The following is a 23,898-nucleotide window of genomic DNA, read 5'->3' as shown; positions in this document are numbered from 1 at the left end:
ATCCATTTACTTTGATGTGCCTTTCCCCACATTACACAGGTTTCAATGTGACTTGAGATTGTGACCCTTTTCTTTTCTGGCTACAGTTGCAAAGAATTTTGACTTGATTATCGATGTCATTTTCAATCGTTATAACAAGTTTTAGACTCTTGAATATATCCTTTGCTATATGTTTTCCATGTTTAGAATATGAAATGATTTAACTTGGCTTTAGAGATACACTTGTCATGTTCTGATGCCAGTTTTATGTCCATTCAGTATCATCGTGTATCATTTGACTAGTTAGTTAATGGTGGTATATTCAGACATGATTACATACGTTTCAAACATGAAAAAAAAGATTGATAACTAAAAGATCTTTAATATACTTTTTCATATTCAGGATATGAAAATGACCATACTAAGCATTTGATGATATACTTGAAAAGTCCTGATGCCAAAGTGGGTTCTGATCATGATTGTTATGTATCATACTCTGCCATGGTTATTATTACCTTTTCTTTAAATGGAAAAACCATTCTTTCCTGGTAAAGCCATTTCATATAGAGTTCCACAAACATTTTCTTTATTATTATATTTCACTTTCCTCGTTTCTGTTTTGTGTTACTTTCAACCAAAACCCAAATTAATAGAAGCAATCAGAGTGTGCATTTTCAGGTGTGGATTGCAACTACTAATTTCAATTTATAGTAATTTGCAGAGAACCTTCTTTTAGGGAGTTTACTTACTCCCACAAATTGAAGAATTTCATCCCACCTGGTATGTGTTTTGCCATTCTTATAGATTGAGGATTATTCGCTCGCAACAGGAAAGTTTGACTTGGTTCTAGGTGGAAGTGGAAGAAAACTTAGCCAATTGGCTTTGCATTCTTCATAATCATACTGTATTGCGTTCATTCCTTTAGATGAACTTTGCACTTAGGATGTGTTGATTATATATTTGATGTAAAAAAAAGATTTAGGTTGGTGTTTGTCCTTCTCTTTCTGATACAAACACCAAAAAGTTATCCAAGCAAGGCGAAAATATTGTGCTGAAACACTGCCCAACGTGGAAGCCTAGTGTGCACACCTCATTTCCGCCGCGTGTTTCACACCCAGAGGCCTTGTGATGGGTACTCCAGCTTGGCCTAGGTTATCTCTTTTAAGACTTAGCTCTTTGTTTGTCAGCCAGAGAAGAGAGATGGAAAAAGATCTAAGCGAATGAAAGCTACATCGTTTCCATTCAAAACCACACACATTTGATCCTCAGAACCCATGAAAAACCTCTGTAATTCACACATTCTAAAGAAACACTGTTGGTTTTTTGTATTTTTGGCCATTCGGTTTTTTTTTTTTTTTTTTTTTCCTTTTTTTTTTTTTTTTTTTTTTTTTTGGGTTTACACATACATAGCTGTTGAAAACTGAAACCGACCCTTCACCCTACATTAAAAACAAACTTGGACAAAAAAGAGCAGGGCTGCTAAAGCTAAGCTCTTAACATAGGATTCCCAACGACAACTTCTAAAAAAGCAAACACTACTAAAACAACTTGAAACCTCAACGGGGGTTTTCTTGCATTTTTTCCCCATTGTATAAGCGAGTCGTCAAGAACCCGGTAACGGGGAGTTTTTAGGTCCCCTTGATGTCCTTCTTCTTCCTTTTGAATACCCTTATTGGCAAGCCTTGTTTGGGTACAGGGAAAGGGCCATACTGTATCCCATTTTCATCTCCCACCACTTTCCACCTGTTCAACAATAATGGAAAATGTCAACAACACCACAAACTATCATAAGTTTGAAAGTAAATCAGTTTGGAGATATCCTCGAAGCCTAGTGGTATGGAATAGGACCAATTTTAGAAACTTTGGAAAATGATGGGGACCACCAGAGAAGCAGAAGCAAAGAGATTTTCAGGGAAAGTACCAATCTATCACAGAAATCTTAATAAAAACAATTCCATTAGTTGAATACGATTAAAGGTCAGGTCCCAGCAGTAGGAAAATTTTGACAATTGTATGCCCAAAAAAAATAATAAAAAATGCTTTCATTTAGTTTTCCTGTCCACAATCCATGTAAGAACTGCACGTCTACAAAACCTTTTGAAAAGAAAGATGTGCAAAGTCGAGTAGGATTGAGGAAACACTGAAAGTAACGTTCTGAAAGGAGGTAGTCAGTAAAGTACGAAAAGAAAGCTGATTAGCCAAACTCTCATTTTCATGACGAAAAAGTTTTTTTCAAATTTTTATTTAACAAATTGAATGAAAATTTTGTGACCATGTGATTATAGTATAGTAGATAAACTTCAAAAGAAAAATTTTATCTAAATTTTCATCCATGCAAATATCATTTATCATGACTACCATGATAAAAATAGTAAGGAACTAAATACAATGCATGAAATTTGCAGAAAATTTCTGAAAAGACACAAGTAATTTCTAAGGTGGAGGAAAAACATATAATATATTGTTGATGAAGTCTAAGGTTGCCTTCCATGTTATGAAGAGGTCAGACTTTCAAAGTGCATGCAGGCCACGTGTCCATTGCCACCTAAGTGAGGAGTCTATTTGGGTATGGTACCCTACACCTTCCCTGTTAACTGATAGATCTATGCCCACTCTCCCCCACTGGAACTCAGGACCACTTCCATAGCCCAAGGAACACTCTAAAGGGACCACCAGTATTCAATCCCCCTTTGCCCTCTAAACCCCTCCAGCTAGGCAGCTACCCTTAGTCAACCAAAGCCAGACAAAACTAACTTACAAAAACTCCTCTTTCTACTTCACATAAACCAAAAGCATATATCTATATACTAAATATCGTATTACTTGTGATTTGCATTTGTATTATAGTTTTTGAACTCCAACCTTGGATTTAGGTTCAATTGGACGACTCTTGTTTGTTAAACTCCATCATATATGGTGATTATTGTTAGTTGCAAAAAAAATGGGTTGACATATTTTAGTTTCAAAATTAGAAATGTACATATGTACACATAAATTATTTATAGTGGATTCCATCAAATAATTTATATTGAACGCTCAACGTTCAATTACTGATAATGAAATTATAGTAAACACTATCATTTAATATATATAAACTATCTATGAAATCTAATAGATAATTTTTGTATATACATGTATATTATTTATGTCTATTAGTTTTTACGTAAACTAGAGAGAGAACCTGTAAGTTGTGGTGAGATGATGAAGAAGGACAAGCGTCTCAAGCTTAGCCATCTCACTCCCTGGACAAGAATGCACGCCATTTCCAAACGGAAGGTAGGTGTTTGGTCTTGGTGGCACCTACACAATCACAAATAAAAATCAAATCAAATCAAATCCAAACGAATATTATTACTATTCAAACCAATTTACAGGATCTTATATATAAATCTTCTACCTCTTACTTATCCTTTTCTTATATATAATATATTATATGTGCTTCAGTTTTAGCCGGGATATATGCAAATATACTTGAAGACAAGCTTACACTACAAAAGGTTTTTGGCTACCGTACAAAAGCAGCTCACGTGACTTGATAGTTGAAAGATTTCCATCACCAAATCATCAAAACAGAGGAAGATTCAATACATACAAAATGAAAGGGACACTACCAAGATAATCCAACCATCGATAACCTTATATTTTTTGCAGAACAGGATAGAGTATAACAGTAGCAGCTTGCTTCATGACCCACTTCATGAACCATTGTCCAGTGAGACATACAAAATACATTGGGGCCGGTAAAATCATAATTAAATTTCCTCTTTATCATGATTTGTAAATAATGATATTTTTCTTTGGCTAATTAAGGTTTAATTAATTAATTCACCTCGAATCTCGAAGGGTCGAACTTGTCGGGCTGAGGGAAGAAATCAGCACAATGATGAATGCTTCTGAAGAGAGGAAGTACTTTCCAACCTTTAGGGATGAAGTAGCCTTCAAACTCCACATCTTGTACTGCTTCTCTGAATGTGAATGAAAGTATACTTGCTGCTCTCAGTGTTTCTTGAATCACCTGAAAAATGTTTTAATTTCCAATATTTATTCACTCTAATTTCCCCACCAGTACTGTAATTCACACATAAAATATACACTATAAAACCACTAAATTAAAATCATTATATATTTTCAAAAAAGACTTGAATTTTGATCAATCATATAATATATATATGTATATATATATATACCCGGCTAGTCAATGACATCTTCCTAGTATCCTCCCAAGTAAGCCCACGATTCTCTCCCTTTAACTTGCTTTGAATTTCTTCTTGTTCCCTCTGAAACATTGAATTGCTGATATTAAAACTTGGTCTGTTTGGAAACAAAGAAATAAGAGAGAAATTTACAATAAGTTACCGTGACGGCTTCTAAGAGATCGCCATTGTCGTGGAGATACTTCAAAATCCATGTTAAGACACTAGCAGTAGTATCATGAGCAGCAAAGATAACCCCAATGATATTATCAGCAATCTGAGAGTCACTGAACTCATTCGGACTCTCATCTTTGCTTCCCAAAAACACTCCCAATAAACCACCATCACTTTGATTCTTGCTCTTCCTTCTCTTCTCTATCATCCGCCTCAAAGTCTCATTCAGAAGTTTCCTTGCCTTTAGCACCAAGATTCATAATTACAGGCATCACATAAAAATAAGAATTACGAAAAAAAAAAAAAAAAAACACTTCACCGGATTTATTAAACTATTACATACTATTACTTTAGCTTATATATATATATATATTAATTGTTTCATAATATAGACCAAATATCACATATGTCAAAAAGACCAAAAAGAGAGGACATATAATTAATATATATCTAGAAAAAAAAAAAAAAAAAGGCAACGTGGGACAAAAAGAATGAAAGATGTAGAAAGAGATCAATAAATATATATACCTTTATTGCTTTGTGGAAAAGAGTTCCTGGCAGATTTATCGGCATGGAATTATAGCCTTTCTCAAGGCATTGATACAGATGTTTAATTCCTTCCATTTCTGGGTCCAGTTTTTTTCCAAACACTGAAATCATTGCCACATCAAAAGCATACTGACACAGAGCAACGAACAAAATAGCAACAAACTTTTAGATTCCTCCTAATATTTGCTCAGAGCTACCTATATAGCTAAAGTCATATTACATATATATATGCACTAAAATAAATAATAATAACAAAATTTGACAGACCGACACATATATTGTTAACACATACACTTACCTTCTTCATCTCTTGCAAAGTGTTGACGATGTTGTTATTGTTCCAAGTGGGTAAAAGTCTCAGAACGATAAGCTCAATCTCTGAAACTGAACCTTTTATAGCAGATGGTAGGAAGTTAGCCTGAACCAACTTCTTCAGCTTTGAATGGTAGGCCCCTTGGTGAAAGAATATTGCTTCTGGTCCTATCATTCTCTCTTTGCTCGGTGGATATGTCGGCCTGAACAGATTTGCACGAGTCACCAAAACCGTTTTCGCTGCTTCGGGGCTCGAAATCATCACGCATGGACATCCCAATATATACGTCTTAAATATATCTCCGTATCTTTAAAATTAAAAAAATAATATATAATTATCAAAAATTAAAAATTAAAAATAAAAACAAATAATCCATGTCTACAGCCAGAAATTGATTAATTTCTTTTTATTTACCGTTGTTGTCTTTTGGCAAAGAAGGTATTTGGGTTTTGAGTGTAGAGCTTGAGAGTTTCTCCTATGTAAGGCCAACCCATTGAACCTGGTGGTAAGCGTTTGGTTCTCGGTTGGCGCCATTGAAAACAGAAGAAGTGCAGAAGAAGAGGAAGAAGCAAAGAAGAGAGGAGAATTGTCAACATGATGGGGTGAGACTGGAACTGAGAATAATAATGCAAAGCATGATAATAAGAAAAAGGTGGCGAAGAAAATAGTTGCATGATGGTTTAAAAAAAGCCTCAAAGAAAGGTGAAACTATAGAGAGGCAGTGGAGCAGTGAAGAAGAGAATGGTGTGGTTGTCGAATTTTATAGGGTAGGAGGGGGAAAGGCAAAAAACGTTTGAAGAGAGGTGGGTAGAGTGATTATGTCACTATCTTGTGGAAAATTTCTCTGCCCCCTCTCTCGTTTTAAGGTCATTCCCTTTCCTTTTCATTTCGCTCTTTCTCCTCCATTTATTAAGTTCGTTTTCCGATTTAATGTTGAATTGAAAATTCAATTTCAGAATTATTATTCAAAAAAATATCTATTTATATTTGAAATGGTAAATTTGTCAAAAATCGTTTCTATAGTTTTTTTTCTGTTACCGTATAAGAACTTAATTTTGATTACTTATATGTAATTCAATGCTTAATTAAAATCATACACATATGAAAAGGTTGTCAAGATGTACACTTAATTAGTACAAATACACAATAGTAATATGAACCTTAATTATAAATGTATAACTACTAAATTATTACATAACATTCACTAATCTGCCCCAAAAAAATAAAATAAAATTCATTAGAGGATCTTTGCATGTTTGAACCTGATACGATATTATAACAGAATCCCTATAATATTTGGAAAAAAAAAGGGTAAATTATAAACATATTTATAAAAATCATGTGAAAAATAAATCTCTAAGCATTAAAATAACAGTATAAAAACGATACCCTACCATTAGCCATATTATCTTCTGTTTTATATATATATATATATATATATATAACCATATAAAAAAAATTTTAGTAAAATATTCACATAATTAGACAAAAGAAACAAAAAGAATGAGCAAAATAAATAAAATATGATGACACGTTACAAAGTCAGAGAAAATAGGAGAGACCCGTGTCATGCACGCTCTAAAAGGAAAGCGTGGGGTTGCGTAAGGGAAAAGCCTGTGTGTCAGCTGAAGCTGAGAAGCTGATCATCAGCTCGAGCCAAGAGCCCAGCCCAGGCACCAATGTAATGTAGGCAACTCGTGATTTCAATCAGAAAAAACTCTCTCTGATACAGAAAGAAGCCCCAGCGGGACTCGTTCCTTTTACACGTGTAACATCGTCTGCCTTTTCCTGATATCTAACTGCTTTCTATCCAGTGTCCGTACACTCTTTTGCTCGCCAAAAGTGCGAGCCTGTAAAGCAATTTTTTTTCCTTTTATTTTTTTTATTTATTATTTGCTTTTCCCATTTTTCTTATCCTTGGCCATTTTTGGCACAATAACTTTCTACGTGTCGTTTAGGTCTTAGACTTAATTTAGCAATGTTTTTTAGATTTTAAAAGAATCTAGTTATATTTGTGTGATGAAAAACCGAAAAAAAAAAACTGTATTAAAAAGATAATATGTATAAATAAGTTTTGATAATTTATAAAATTGAATTGTTATAAATTTTATTGCTATTAAAATAATTTTTTTAAGATAATAATTTATGTGTAATTATTTTTTATACTTTTTATATTAAAATTAAATAACATATAATAAATGGTTAAGAATTTATATGTGATTAATTTATATTTAAATCTTTATTTGAGTTTTTTATTTATAAAATAGTTTTAGTTTGAGATTGATTATTTTGAAAGGATAAAAGATAAATATAATTTGGTATTATATTAATTAGTTAAAAATATTTTAGATATTTTAATTTATTTATTCTGATTATAAAAGAATTAAATTTTTACAATCATTCTAAGATCTATTTTCAAAAACTGCTGTATAAGCATCAAAATTTTCAAATAATTAACTTTATTGTAATTTTACCAAATATATAAATGATTAAAAATTATTTTATAATTAATTTTAGGATTCCGAGCCATTACCAAACTAAACCTTAAAAATGGTGGGTTAGTTAATCAGTAAGAAGGTAGACGCTTTCAAGGTGCACCAGCAGCACCGCACTTGACCCAAAAAATAGGTCTTCTATTTGCTTGCCACGTACCCCACTCTTCATTGCACTTTCTCATTTATGAAATTATTATTTGTTCCTTAATTATTTTATAACCATTGTCACTTTCTAGCCTGCGCATGCCGTGATCATTGCCAATGATTTTTACTTTTCCTGGATCTGAAAGAGCCTTTCACTATATATGGATATATATATAAACTTTTGTAATCTATATCACTGTGTTTGGCAATCTTCCTATATATATGAAAAATAATTAATTTTTATGTTTTTACGGTTCCTTGGATTATTTAGAATTATTTTATTTATAAGATAATGATTTAGATATGTAATCAGCAATAAATTAAGCCGTCCCACGAGGGAGGACATATAAAGTTAAGAGTCTGTAAGTTATTTTATCAATCCCATTACAGTTTTATAGATATTTTATATATGTTAAAGATCCTAATTGCTTCTGGTTTAATTAATTAATCTACCTAGGCAAGTAAATGATTGGTATAAAGTCACAAACAAAATTAATGTGGTTGATATTAATTCTTACACTATCCTTTTTTTTTTTTTTTTCCGGGTAAGAAGACAGGATGAGTTGGAAAGAAACAAGAGAGAAAGAAAATGATCATTTATAGTCAACTAAATAAGAGTGATTGGAAGGAGGGCAAAAAAAAAAGTGAAAAGTCAAATATAGAAAGCAACTCCTTCAACATTGAATAGTTATGTAATAATCATCTTGAGTTCGAATAATGATCGTGAATTGGAATCCATACATAATTTTATACTTTATTAGAATATAAATGTATAAGAAAAAAAATAGTTCTAATAATGTTAAAAAATAATAATAATAATTAAAAAATGTTGCGTTTGAAGGAAAGACGGTGGCAGTTAGCAGGAGGATTTTGAGGAACAAAAAAAAAAAAAAAAGTCTTTAAGAAATGGAACATGCCAAACAACGCAATAAATAAATATTAGGTAGATATTATCTTTACATTATCATGAAAATATCATTTTTTTTTTTAGTTTTATGACACGATTTATGTTATGTCTTCGCAAGAAAACATAAAGTTCGTGAAAAAAGGAGTGGAATGTGGTGGTTGAAACAAGTGTATTTTAAGCATTAAAAACAGAAACAAAAACAACCAAAAAAGCATGCAGTTTCTTATTCTTCTTTTTTATTTTTTTATTTGAATGTTTTGGGCTACAAAAAAATAAATAAGAAGGTTTAGAAAGGAAAATTCGACCAGTCTATGTTCGGAAAGGCTGTCTCTAGGCCTTAACCGTTTCACATGGGGTGGGCAGGGCAGCAAAACAAAGCGAAGCCACCTCAATACCTTCAGGCCCTGACCAACGCCACCTCATATTCATGACCTCACGTTCTTCTTGCTTTCTGTCTTGCTCCCCCACGCCGTTCGTACGTGTCATACCACGTCATACTACCTCACACCTGGCCCCTCCCTTCTCACACTTGTACATTGCATGTGCCACCTAGGTCCCACCGCAATTTTTTTTTTAATATTATTATTGTTATTTTTTCCTGTTATCCTCTTAAGCCCTCCTCAATTCGTGTACTCATAGATACAGATAAGGTATTTTACCATTGGAGCACCACTAGAGCTACCGTTTTGTCTCCTCTCTCTCTCTCTCTCTCTCTCTCTCTCTCTCTCTCTATATATATATATATATATTTTTGGCTTTTTATATCCCCTTGAATTTGCAATATTATTGGATTTTAACTTCTATGTATTGAATTAGCATAAAGAATTTGTTTATTAATTCTTCTGGAGTTCCAATTGCTGTTAAGAAAAAAAAAAAATCTTATTTTGTCTTTGATGAAAAAATAGAAAGTGCTTTTTATTATAAAAAAAAAAAAAAAAAGGTGCTTCTAAAAGGAAACCTTCTTATTGCTTGTTTAAATCAAACATTTTACTATATCATTTATTTTTATAAAGTATTTATTAATAAAAAGTTTTATAAAAAATAAAATATTATGGAAAATAAATATTAATAAGAAAATACTACCAAATGCGTACTAGCAAGTTTTAAAATTTATAGACATTAATTGTTAAACATATGGACTATGAGTAGATTCGGTTTTTTTTTTTTTTTTTTTTGTGGCCCTTTTTCTTAAATAGGATAACACTTTGAAATGAATTTTTTTTTTTTTTTATGATTTGAAAGTTTTGGAACAATAGTACGCATATAAAAACTTTAGGAGGTATGAAAGTTTGCTGAACACCCTTTTTTCTTTTTTTCTTTTTTTAAAAAATAGAAAGTTAGCTTGATACTATTTACCAAAAAAAGAAAAAAAAAGAAATTAGTTTAATACTACGTAACAATGTTGAAACCGTATGGTCATAAATGGAAAAGTACCATATTTTAATGTGCCGCGGTCGCAAGAAGATCCCAACACGTCATTTCTCCTAGTCGGATTTTCTCACGGGGTTCCATCAGACGTGTTCGGCTGCGATTTAACCACGTCGCGCAATATATTAGAAATCATATCTGACTTTTGATTTTAAGGCATGTGCACGTGTAGGGTGGTGGTTGGGTGGTTCCGTCAAGGAAGAGATTGATTTTGATTGCAATAGAGCGACATTGTACATACGTGGCGAGCATTGGGTGAGACAGTGACTGGGCTATTTTTAATTTTCTTACTTTGTTTTTATGAGATTTTCTTTTTCTCTTTTATACCCCATTGAGGGTCCAACTTGATGTCTCCCTGACCACGGGAAACGATGAATGCGCTCGTCCTTTGTGATCATCATTGGGATCATAAAAGTACATCTCAGTACATTGATATCCTTGCCAATTTCGTTTTGTTGGATTTTATTATCTTAATTTGTGACGTGCCGCAGTGATCATTATGATATACTAAATTTGCTTGTAGAAGATTTTTGTACAAATCTTGTATTATGCTCCACTTTCCTTGAGAATTAGAGGTACAATACTTAATACGTAATACGTAATTGAGGATATTTACATAAACATAATTTTCTTTTAGACGGTTCAATGGTTTTTTTTTTCTTTTTTTCTTTTTTTTTTCCGCATCATTCTTTTAATAAAGAGATTAGTTTTGTTAAAAAAAAAAAACAAATAATATAAACTGTGATTATTGTAGAATAAATAGGGATAATTTATGATGTTACATATGTTAAGTATTATCTACGTATTTTTGTGCCCTAGTTATAAGAACAGACAAGACCATAATTATGCTAGTGAGGATCAACATAAAGATAATATATACATGAACTCTTTTTTTTTTTTTTTTTGGGTTATTACAAATAATATAAACTTAATTAAATTTTATTGAATTATCCAACATGATTTAGGAAGGAAATGTATACATGTGTAGATAATTCTCCCACTAATATAAGATCTTTTGGACAAGCTTATAAAACTTCTTTTTTTGGCTTGATATTAGGTTGACCTTTGTTATTAGAAATTAGTAAAGAATAAAATAGTACTGAGTTTTGTGAAAAACTAAGTGCATTATCTATGTGCGCTGTGTGAATATTCAATGTTGACCAATAACGTTAGAAACTAAGATGTTGAATGAATTATATCTATGTGCCATATGTGAATATTCAATATTGACCAACAATATTAGAAGTCAGTGTTCTAGTTCACTATCACGTGTTTCAATATTCAATGTATTGACCAAAAATATTAGAACTAAGATGCTGTAGTACTCACTGTTACGTGATTATATTAGCTTGCATTGATGATGTATGCAGGGACGTAGCCAGGGACGTAAAAATAGGATAGCTTGTACAAAATTTGCACTGAACTTCCACGTTACAAATAAAATTTTACAGTCGAAAATTGACACTTAACAAAAGGTTGTAATACAATAATTTAAATATATATATATATATATATATATATACGTGTGTAGGTATGTATGTATAAATAAAAATAAAAAAATAAAATAAAACACTATTTGGTTTATTAATGATTGTAACTCTTTTTTATTTATTATTCTAATTTTATTTTATTTTATTTTTTTTGATGAACGGTAACATTGGATCCTTCAAAGTTTGTTACATTCTTTTTTATTTTTTTCATATAAAAATATCCATGAAAGAAACATAATTTATAACAGATATTGAATGATTTAAAATCTACAATAAAATTAAATTAATTTCTGATTAAATAATAAACCCTAATGCACAAATCAATTTTCAATCATTCAATTAGCCATTAATTCTTCAAAATCATCTCTCAATCCTTAATTCATTTTTACCTCTCAAAATAGTAGATTCTAACTTAAAACTACTAATTTAATTTTTCTTTAAAAGAATTGATAACGTTTTATAATTTCCACATCCAACTTTTTGAATCTTTGAAATATACTTATATAAAATTAAAACAAATACCTATACAAATTATAAACAAAAAAAAAAATTGAGGCTGGGTGTATAGCTCCATCTCTGGATGTACGGTAGTTATAGACGAGGAAGGAGCCGGTATTTTCAAATGGTGGCAGGGAGTGTATAAACAATGTAATATTTCTAAATATATATGTATATATAAAAAATTTCTAGAAGATTTTTTTATTTAATTTCTAAAGATAGAATTTTTAAATAAATTACTATTTATCACCACTAATAAATGATTACTAATAGGATGTATCAATCAAGTGATAATTTAAATGATTATTATTAAAAAAATCATTTTTAAAATTTTAATTATAAAAATCAATATTGTTTTATATTTATTTAATTATTGTTTTATTATTTTATATTTATTTTCAATTATCTCATTAAAGGAAAAAAAAATTGCATATAGCGTTGTATCTAAGTTTTTCTCCTGATTGAAGGTTAATTTATCTATATTTAAGTTATATTATCTTGTTCAAATCAATAAAATAATAAACACATCATTTTTGTCACCTTAGTAAACAACTTGGTACTTCGAGCATCAATAAATATATTCTATGAATGCAAATGCAACTATATCAACACTTATAACATAAAACTATACATGATTTTGTGTCTCTTCACATTAACAAGCAAAATTACCATTTAGGGGCAGTTTAATGATAAGCTATAATGATCAAACGTTCAAATTCCTAAAAAAATCGTTTGACTAATACATGCATATAATTCATTCCTTTTAAAATACAAGAGTCATCACCCATCAACCATCGAATATGATTCATGATTGGAGACATTAATGATTAAAAAAAAAAAAAAGACAAAAGATCCTTTTCTAGGTGCGTTGGCTAAACAAGTTAGAACGGGTAGCGGGCCAAGATGCATTTCACATTTGATAAGATGCGTGTACCTAAACTTACATTGAGTTGGCCATTGTTCTTTGTTTACCATGTATAGGTATTTTTTAGAAGAAGAATCATGGAAAAAAAAAAGATATATCGTCATAGCCTTTTAGAAAACAATTGTGGTAGACATAGTTGTTTACCAAATGATGTAATAAATGTGACATATTATTGTTTTATTAGTTGAAAAATTAATATAACCTATATAAATAATTATATTTTGTTAGAATATTACAATATATTACAAACTACAAAGAAAGGGGCATGACTTGAGCCCATAAATTCAAAAATGTCGATGGAAAGGGTTTACTAATAAACTGGTTTGTCAATACAATTTAAATATGAATAAAACAAACTTTAAATAAATAAATGAAACAAAATATAAGTCAATAAAAATAATAGCATACATTGTTTTGCCATATTACCTGAGCAAGTGATAAACAATTTGGTATCAAATATATATTCTGTATCCTATGTATTATATTTTGACTTCTTCAGTTATGGCGAAGCTGGTGACCAAAAAGTCATTTATTCCTATCTCTTAGTTTGGATTATTAGTGTGATTGCTACCAAATTACAACTTTGACACAATTTTTTTTTTTTTTTTTTTGGTGGCATTTTTTTTTTTTGGTGGCATAGCATATAAAAACTGTTAAATTGTTTCCAAAAGGGTATAACTCTAAAATAATATTAAAATTGGATTAAATGTATAACAATTCCGTAGTGAGAGATCCTCTCTTATAAATTAAACGAGGGTAGAACACAACAAATACTATAGATTAAGCCCACCTAAACTCATTTTATCTATCCAAATCAACTAACTACAAAGGTGGAAATCCCTTATATAATTAAAGCTTATATATAATTAAATCTTGAGAATGACTCTAAATATTATTAGAATGTGTCGCAAACACTAGTATTTATTGATTGATTTCTAGCTGTCTATTTTTGAAATCAATGGTTGGAATCACGTCATGCTAGTACTTAAATCAATATTGAAAAATGGAATAAATTAATAAATGTAAAAGTCTACGTTAATTTTTTTGGTCAATTTGATATTGCTGGAATACCATGAAAGGAACAGTAGCATTAAACTATTTTTTTGTCAACTTGATATTAAACATGCATATTTGAGATGAATGACACGTATCCTTTGCATACAAGAATGGTGAAATGGAATATCAGGCAAAAGAATAATGTCAAAAAAAGAGATAAACTCTATATGTTTGAATGGTTATATTTTATAAAAATGCACACGAATTTTCATATTTTAATGGATAAGAACAAGTAGTAAATATATAAAATTAATAATTACAACAAAAAAAAAAAAAAAAAAAAAGAAAGAAAAACGGGGAAGCAAAACATTGAGATAAACTTCAAAGTCCTCGGGGTTTACGAGCTGTATGTATACATCCTCCCGAAAAGCTTAAGCCAGTGATTTTAGTTTTGGGCTTGGGCTCAAAAGGCCATGCTTAGTCACTGTAGATATGGATCGTGCTCACTCATAGGAGTTCGCAAGCTTGGTGGGCTTTTGGTAACAATTTTTGGAGCATACACATGTGAGAGATGTGATGGGTTTCTCCTCCTGGAAATTTATTTGGTCAATTGATTTTAAAATAATTTTTTATTTTATAAATAAAAATAAATCCGTTTGGTTATTAATTTTTAAATATAGTTTTAAAAAATAAATTAAAATAAAATAAAATTTAGAAAACATTAAAACGATATTTTTTGTTTTCTGTTTTTTAATTTACAAATTGTTTTCAAACACCCTTTGTTTTTATAAAATAAATAAAAATAGTTTTTTATTTTTTATTTTTAAAATAATATTTTGAAAAACATGACCAAATTTATTTTTGATTTTAAAAGAAATAAAATAAAATAAAAAAGGTACTCCGCAGGTCTAAACTAAACCACGCAATTATATTTTATTTTTGCATATTAGCTTGTAAGTGCTGTGATATTGCAATCAAAATTATTTTTTCCTCTTTCACAATTGAAATGATTCATAATGAACACTATAGCGCGTCCCAGAATAAATAAATAAACACCATCAATAATGTGATTGGTTCAAGGAATTGAGGGAAAGCATCTTCTAAGATGTTGATAAATAATTCTCCACCTTAATGTAAAAAAATGCATCCCCTATTAAATAAATGAGTAAATAAATAAAGTATATATTATTGAATATTGAGATAAAAAGAGATTCCAACTCAAAATATATTTTTGTGGAAGGAGAGATAGACTTTTGTCACTTGGATATTGGCTTAGAGGGATTCTTTCATGGAAGGAATATGTTTATTTATTTATTTATTTTTTGTTTATATGACACAATTATAAATTATACTTTAAAGCAATAAAGCGCATAAAATATATATTTTTCATATTACAAAAAAAATAATAAAATAAAATCCTTGTAAATGAACAGCTACCCAAGATTTGTTTTCCTGCGATTGCTGTCAATAATATTAGGTCGGCGGCCTGGACTACTTAAAAAAATAATAATAATAATAAATAAATTTGGTTGGCGGCAGTGGAAGGCAGTGGACAGTACTTTTGAGCAAATGCGGACCGTCGATCAAAAACCCAGACGCTCATCTAACCGTCCGTTCCGGTTGGGGGTCCAGTTTGAACCCCACAACTGGAGGCAGGATTTAAAACTCTGAAACTTGTGGCACAGATGCTTTCCCGCGCTTTTAAAATTGGCGCCAATATTTGAAAATGCGCTCAAAAAAATAAAAAAAAGGGAAGCAGGAACAATGGAGGTAATGCCACGTGTTGATCCACGTAGATGGAAGTGCAACGGTTTAGCGCCACGTAGAAACCGTAAGATGCTTAGGTGTCCCTATCACAACCGCGAAAATTCCACAACCCTCTCACTTCCCCTCCTACCACCGACTTCCAGAACATCCCCCAATATTCCTTCCCAAATTCCACCACTCTCTTTCTATTTATAAAATTCGAAACCCCTCTCTCTCTCTCTCTCTCTCTCTCTCATTCACTCTTACAATTAGCTTCCTAAGTAAGCTTTCTCTTTCTTGCTAACCAAGCCAAACGAATTCATAATATATATATATATATATATACATAGTTTTGTTCGCTTTTTCAAAAGTGATGGAGATGGATATGGAAATGGGCTATGAAGAGGTCGAGGAGGGTTGCTCTACGCCGACAAGGGACGCGTATCGGATTCAGGTGGGACCGACACCGCCGCCACCTCCGAGGAAGAAGCCGTTGATGATAGGAAAGAAGCGGGTCCCGCCGCCGAATGGGTATTTTCAGGCACCTGACTTGGAGTTGCTCTTTACAGTGGCTCATAGGTGAATAGGATCGGAAAATTAGTAGAAATGGGGGCTTTTGATTTTGAATTTTTTTTTTTTTTAATTAATTTGTGAGAATTGCTGCTGATTGACTTAGGTTTTGTTTTTGGTTGGGTCAATTTTATATGAGCAATACGGTGGGAATTTCATGTAAGGACTAAGGAAGTTGTTTTTTTTTTTGGGGGAATTATGTATAGGTATTTTTGATTTGGGAAGGGGCAAAAATGGGAGGAAAGGAATGTTGGTCAGTGGTGTTGTATTATATTAGGGTAGGGTTCAGTTTTGTGGGTTTGTGTTTCGCAAATCAAATGGGTTTGTAATATTGTATTCTCGGCCTTTTATAAAGCTTGGAAATCGGTACTAATGTAACGTAAATGTACTTTTTGAGCTGGGCTTGAATTGGGCTTTGATCCAGTTTATTGAACCTACGTCTTGGGTCTAACTTGGTCCAAGAGTCCTCATATTGTACTTGGACGGGCCTCTGTCTCTCTATTCAATATAAAAATTACTGTTTATTTTTTGGACATTAGAAATGATTTAGCAACGAAAAAGAACACGTCAAAAAAAAAAAAAAACAAAAAAAATTCCGTTTCCATCAACAATCAAGTTCTATAAACCAGAATCCTTTGTTTTTTTCTTTAGCAATTGGTCAAGCAATTTTATTTTATTTTATTTTTTATTGGTTCTCCTTCTGAGAGGAATTACATTTTACAAACTATAAATTCGAAGGAAAATTAGGAAAGAGGATTTATTATTTTTTTTAATGATAAATACATAAGAAAAGAGGATTTGATTTGATAGATGGATGGCTATGGCTATGAAAATGAAAATGAAAGTGGAAGGGAGTAGAGTACGTGGCAACCTAAGTATCCTAAAAAACCCAAACCCTACATTTTATTTTATTTTTTTTTTGTTTTTTGGTCATATTATTAAGTTATACATTATTAAAAAAAATTGTCAAAATTTAATCTATCATCCGATAGTTACAATTTCCTCCACCACATATTTCGATAAATTGATGGTTTTATTGTCCTCTACTAGGTAGGGGCCCCGAGAATCCCTACAAATGTTTCAACTTTCAAACAAAATCTAAACACCTTTCAACCAATTTGCCCCCACTAACCACAGCATGGATCTGCCATTGGTCAGTTGGTAGTAGTTCAGACTTTTTTCCATCGGTTCTCATATTTCTAAAAAAACAAAACCAAAAATAAATAAATAAAATAAAGAAGAGGAACCGTATAATATAAAAATCTTCTCATTCTTATTATTCCTTATAAAACAATGTTAGATTCCCTTATTACACATCAAACTGATTAATCTAGAAATAGATTTATTACATCTCATCCCTTTATCATAAAATACAAGTTAGACAAAAAGTATATTTTATTATAAAATTTTGGTAGGGCCCCATATTTTATTACACAATTTAAAAACTGTAATAGGCATCCAATCCATATATACGTATATATATACACTTTTAATATGTTGGAAAACTGTTCACCTAACATACGTTCGAAAGCATATATGATATAATTAATTATATGATAAGTGTTAAGAGTTATCATTTGCTCAATTAAATTTTTAATTTTAAATTATTAATTAAAATATGATTACTTTAATTATCATTCAATATATGACTGATTCATTGTGATTTGTATATAAAATAGGAACATATTTGGACAGATTATATATATGTATATATATATATACATACAAAATAATTATTACAAGATTGAAGCATGATAGTGGCGGTTGTGATTTATCTTACTGATTGGTGATAAGCCACAGCAAACCAAAGTGCGTCACTCCTCACTCATCTTTTCTTTCTTAAATATCTTCATTAGACGTTTGGGAGGATAATTAAGTTGCCTCTAATTACACTGATTAAGCTGATTCCCAAATGTTAAATTAAAAGAAAAAAAAAAAAAAAAAAGGCTAATCAGCAAAAGCTGGTTTACTTCCTAGATATCCTTTCCTTTACACGTACACAACACGTTGCCGCTAGCTGCAAATTAATCAATGATTATATATACGGCCAAATCAAACAATTTTCATCATTAAGTTTATCTTAATCCTTTCTCCAAAAAAAAAATTAAATAAATAAAGTTTATCTTAATCCCACTTGCACCCCATTTTTCAAGTACCTTTTTTCTCCCAACTTGGACGAGGTTTGATGCCTGTCCAAATATTGCTTATTGTCCATGCCAAAAATCTTTTGTCATTATTAATACATATTATATATTCTAGTACTCACTTAAAATAAAATAAAAAACTTATTATTATTATTAATATATATTGTGTATTCTAGGACTCACTTAAAACTTATTATTATTATTATTATTAGTGTGAGAATATAATATTGCAGAATAATTGAGTACTCATTTGTTTAAGGTTGATGGGATACCAATTTTCTGCCGTGTATGTCCAATGTCTGGTCACGGGAACTTATCCCATCCTAGACTACAGAACTCCATTTGAGATTAAAAGTTTATGGTTTTGGAATTTTGTAAGATTTTAGCGAGATAGTAAAGAAAAGAGAGTGGTTTTTGTTGTTGTATTGAAGGTAGGATTTTCAAAGTTGTTTAAGAGATATATATATATATATATATATATATACTTTAATATTTCTTATTTTTCTCTTGTTGACATCTAAAACCAACTGTTCAACTGCTTATTTTACAAAGTTTTTGTACTTGTCACTTTTTTGAGGACTAAAGTTTAAAGGCAATATGCTATAATTTTATGGAATCTTTTTTAATTTATCTTTTTCAACCTTATGACATATTAAACCTTATATCCATTTGGAAAAAAAAAGAAAAAAGAAAAAATAAACGAAGTTCATATTATACGAGGCATTCTTTGTCTAATTCATCGACTTTATGACGTGAAAAAAAAAAAAAAAAAAAACGAAATTCGTATTATATATACGGGGCATTCTTTCTCTAATTCTTCATTAGCACACATTAAAAAGTGTATACATGATCTTATTAATAAGCAACTCTAAATGAAAAACATATTTTAGGATTAGAAATAAAAAAAAAATGATCATTAAATAAGATGTTAATTTTTCTCTTTTGACAATATTAAACTTATTACAACTAATGGAAGAGGGGGAATCTCACCTAAGTCAACTGATCAAAAATAAAAATGTGGATCTAAAATTATTTTCACTAGTTTTACCATTTAACCTAATCTATGAACATAAATAAGATATTCAAAGTTAAAAAAAAAAAAGAACATAACCGTATTTGGAAGAAATTTTTAATATTGATTGAGACAAATAGTTGGAATCCAAATTTCTATACGAATAGATTAGTGACAAAGACATTTTTTTTTTAAATTATTATTGATCATGATGAAAATACTATTTTTATTGGGATATTCCAATTGGTATAAGAAGCAGAACAAATTTGTAAACTAGAAATAATACTATGAAAACTCATATTTGACATTTAAACTAACCTACCATTATGGTTCATGTGTGTCCCACATATGAACGTAATCTAACGGCCAATCAACCACTAAAGTGCATCGACCAGCCCACTACCTTTGGGAGAGGGGCCTGATCATGACACAAGAGAAATGGATTAAATTAATGTCCAGGAATAATTTAAAAAATATCTCATGGAGCAGTAAGTAGATTGAATTAAATTAAATACTTTTCACAAAAAAGAAAAAAAGAAAAAAAAAGAATTCAAAATATTAAAAAAAGATTTAAATTGAATATTTTGAATTTTATATATGTATGTATATATATATATATATATGTATAGAGGTGTAAAGAGAATCCAGGTCCACCTTCACCCCAAAAGAAAAAGGAGTGCCTAAACTTTAGGCGGCTCAGGTGTACTATGAAAAAAAACCCCTTTTATTCGATCTGGGGAAGGATATCAACATTTGGCTGAGTTTTGTCAGATCCTCCCACATGAAAAAAGCCTGAGGATATGGCTTTGTATATAATACCATATACCAAAATGCTTTGTTTGCCTGACTTCCCAGCATTATTACCCACCATTTTTATCTGCCTCAAAAACCCCCTCTGCTTTTTCCCTTTTTCCTTTTTTGTTTTAAAAAAAAAAAAATTATAGTTGGATGTTACTAACAAGTTTCTCTTTGGACACCTGTTTACCCACTTTCTCAGCCTTGATCTGACTTTCTCAGGTTATTTTAATTTGCTATAATATTCTCTTCCGTTGTATAGAGTACTATACTCTCTTAAAGATTAGGATATATATATATATATATATGTATATTGGATATCCTCATCCAATATATATCCCAACCCAAGATATTGATTTTCCAATTTCATCTTCTTTTGTCACAAATAATAAATATCCTAATCTTTCATTTCCTCTCTTCTTTCTTTCTCTTGAATCCTAAGCTTTGCTAGATAGGATCATATAACCTGCTTGTTTATTCTAGCCTCTCTCTCTGTCTTATTTTTTTTGGGTGATTAGTATTTTTTCAATCTGGATTTATTAGGATGTGGGTTTCATTTGGATTTTTTCTTTTTTTTTGGGTCTTATTTTTTCTCCTTTTCTTTTTACTTCATGGGGGAGATAGATATATCTTCTTTTTAGGGTTAGGGTTCTTTTTATTTGCTTTTGTTTTTGTTTTATATATGGTTGATTTGCATGGGGAAGATCTCAAAGCTGGCTATTGATCAGTCAGTATTTTCGGATGCGGCATCATCAGGATTCACATACTTTATTAAGGAGAGCTTAAATTGAGTAGTAGTGGAAAGAGGACGATTTCTCTCTCTTTTGCTCGAAAGGTTCCTTTCAGATGGGAATCTTGATGATGCTGCATCAGCAAATATATGACTATGTCTCCCTGTTACTTCTCACATAAATTCCAAATATATAAACCCCATATATATATATATATATATATATATTTTCAGTTTTTTGAAGAAGAAGAAAGGAGAAGAGGCAAAAGGCGCTACCAATGTAAGGATGTTTCAGCTTTGTCACTTTAAAAGGGAGTAAGGATGTTTCAGCTTTGTCACTTTAAAAGGGAACTATACATTTCTTTTTTCTTTCTCATCTCCAAAAGTTACTATAATATGGTATACTTTGTTTCCAAGTTTTGATTTGCTATTATTTGTTGTTGGTCAAATCTGATAATTGCAAATATTAATTAACCATGTTCTTTTTTATCAATTAACCTGAAAAATCAATTTAATCGTAATGCAATATTGTATATATATATACATGCTTGTATCTCTATTTCAGAGTTTTAAGGCTCTTTTCTTATTTGGTAAATTTTAGGCCATGTTTGAAAGCTTCCATCAAGAGAAGTGATAAAATCTTCTCATTTCCCGAGGGAATATGCGTGCACGAGGGCCGGACGGACTAATCTTTCATATTATATATATATATATATATTATCTTCTTTTTTTGATGAATACGTTTAGTATGTATACTGGTACTTGTATTAAGGTTTTGAGTTTCATTAATTCCGGTTTACTTAGTAATAACAAAGCAATCCATTATTCATGTACATCCTTATCTAGTTTACAGGTTCTTTTTTGATCAGGGAATAAATTGAGGTCATGCATGTAAAACTATGGGCTATTGGTTATGAAAATACTGCCAAAATTTTCCCAGGCTGGTATGTTCACAGTTCATCGCTATTTAAATAATTCATTTCGTACATTAATATTATATATAAAAGCATATTAATATTTGGAGCTCTGCTGTTTTGTTTGGTTCTTTTCTTTGCAAAAGACTTTATTAATATGTATATATGTACCCAAATATGTCAGGAATCTGATGTTTTATGTTTTGCTCTAGAACTTAAAGTTTTCTTTAAGCTAGCTGTCTATTAACATTTAACAATAAAGGTTAATGACTATTTGTTAAACCATATATAATTAAAGTACTTTCTATTCTTTTAGGGAGATTAATCTATAAGTTTTTATTGGAAAACTTCTTACCACTGGGGAATTTAAAATTGTTGGAAGATATATAGTAAAATAATCAACCAAATATACATGTATATTTATGTGTGTGTATATATATATATATATATTTCTTTGTGAACAAATTGAATTCTATGCTGGTTTATAATCTGATGGAATCATGGAGGGACTAGGTGACAATATTATTTGATGTATGGTGCAAAATTGTGGAAATTTTCCAATATATACATCAAGAGTAGTCCTGGAATAAACATAGGAGAGAATAATGCTATGAGTTTATCTTAATAGAAAATCAAGGAATTTTAAACCATTCAAGCTAGAGTTTATGGAACAAAAGTTTTGTTGAAAAAGAATAAATAAAAAGCTTTTTGTTATTTGTTTTTTTTAGGCTTTTGTTTCGAAAACGACAGTTGTTTTGCCTCAGATCGGTTGACAGGTGAGTATTGAGACTGTGTTTTTTTCATGTGGTGCAGGGCGTATGGATACGCATTGTAATATAAAAGAAGCAAATGTGTCACGTAATCGTTCTTTGACTTTCAGAATTTAAATTTTGTATACCTTCTTTAAAACCATATATGCTTATATGATGGAGTTTGGAAACGAAAAATACGATATATTTAACATGTACATATGCATTCTAAAAAATTTTAGAATTTTTTATTTATTTTTTATTTATGGAAACATGTAATAAGAAAGTCCGACTATGGTTTGTGCAGGATAGTTAATGTTGTCTCCATTAAAAACTTAATCTTGCAGTCCCATTCCCGAGCATTTAACAAAACTGTGATCGCATGTGTGTAATAAGCATCTTCAATAATGGTAAGACCAATTTCATATTAAGCTGCAATTATTTTCTTCTTCCCTTATTTTTTTCCTTTTCAATTTCTGTATTAAATATGAAGATGCATTTTTGTGTTACACACTTCAACCTTTATTTTCTGATTCAATCATGCAGTTGCAAATCATATGATGTGTAATTTTGCGTTTGGATATATATATATATATATATATATTATACACATTCAGATTCTTATCATATATCGATCTATATTTGAAAGTTGATTTTATGTCTTGACAGGATTCGGATTTGATACAAATGAAAGCTGGCATGCTACGTACTATTTCTCGAAAACCATACAGCTTGGCCTGACCCCAACAGAAAAGATATTAGCTAGCTATATATGCGCCAATGCAGATGGGTGATGTAAGCGGTAACTTGGGTCTCTTCAGTACTCAGTAACCAAGGATGGGGAGAAAGAATTTGATTCCAACCAACGACCTCGAGGGTGTGGATGTGAGGGGCATTAGATAGATTCAATACTACAAGTTTTTTGTCAGCTGGTGCGATGAGCATATACAGGAGCATCCATTGCTAGGTAGCACATGAGAGATTGTCAATTTGATGAGAGAATTAGTTCTTTCCTATAACTTGTTTAACAATGAGATTTGACAAATCATTTTAGCCTTTAAATCTAGATATATCCAATAATGCCTATTGAATAAGAATTATATATAATTATAGTTAAGATTATATAAAACCTGTCCTTTATTTATTT

The 23,898-nt window shown here is 30.6% G+C and overlaps 1 protein-coding gene and 1 long non-coding RNA gene across 10 annotated transcripts; one reads left to right on the top strand and one right to left on the bottom strand.

Moving 5' to 3' along the window:
• Positions 1-1,192: 1,192 nt before the first annotated feature.
• LOC107410991 (abscisic acid 8'-hydroxylase 2) lies at positions 1,193-6,111 on the bottom strand. Of its 2 annotated transcripts, XM_016018498.4 has the most exons (8): positions 5,623-6,105; positions 5,194-5,515; positions 4,875-5,024; positions 4,336-4,587; positions 4,167-4,256; positions 3,809-3,994; positions 3,161-3,279; positions 1,193-1,722 (listed from the first exon to the last, which is right to left on the bottom strand). In XM_016018498.4, the coding sequence occupies exons 1-8, from the start codon at positions 5,880-5,882 to the stop codon at positions 1,608-1,610; spliced, it is 1,494 nt and encodes a 497-aa protein (XP_015873984.2). In that variant the 5' UTR covers positions 5,883-6,105; the 3' UTR covers positions 1,193-1,607. The 2 variants fall into 2 exon arrangements, with proteins under 2 accessions (XP_015873984.2, XP_060667707.1); XM_060811724.1 differs by lacking the exons at positions 1,193-1,722; positions 3,161-3,279 and adding an exon at positions 3,342-3,672 and having other exon boundaries at positions 5,623-6,111.
• A 14,063-nt stretch (positions 6,112-20,174) lies between these two features.
• LOC112490574 (uncharacterized) lies at positions 20,175-23,898 on the top strand. Of its 8 annotated transcripts, XR_003054789.3 has the most exons (4): positions 20,191-22,032; positions 22,816-22,860; positions 23,059-23,161; positions 23,421-23,898. It is a non-coding gene; the product is annotated as an uncharacterized LOC112490574 (long non-coding RNA). The 8 variants fall into 8 exon arrangements; XR_007239108.2 differs by having other exon boundaries at positions 20,183-20,580; positions 21,323-23,161; XR_007239109.2 differs by having other exon boundaries at positions 20,183-21,368; positions 21,690-23,161.

The sequence above is a fragment of the Ziziphus jujuba genome, chromosome 10 (assembly GCF_031755915.1).
Source record: "Ziziphus jujuba cultivar Dongzao chromosome 10, ASM3175591v1".
Classification (NCBI taxonomy): domain Eukaryota; kingdom Viridiplantae; phylum Streptophyta; class Magnoliopsida; order Rosales; family Rhamnaceae; genus Ziziphus; species Ziziphus jujuba.
Note: the sequence above shows the minus strand (reverse complement) of the source record. Positions and strands in the feature narration are given on the sequence as shown.

Coding starts and splice junctions, on each gene's coding strand:
- LOC107410991 (XM_016018498.4), bottom strand. CDS start 5,882: ATGCAACTATTTTCTTCGCCACCTTTTTCTTATTATCATGCTTTGCAT. Junction 5,025..5,193: donor CTTTGCAAGAGATGAAGAAG/GTAAGTGTATGT, acceptor GCTCTGTGTCAG/TATGCTTTTGATGTGGCAAT. Junction 3,995..4,166: donor AGATGTCATTGACTAGCCGG/GTATATATATAT, acceptor AACATTTTTCAG/GTGATTCAAGAAACACTGAG.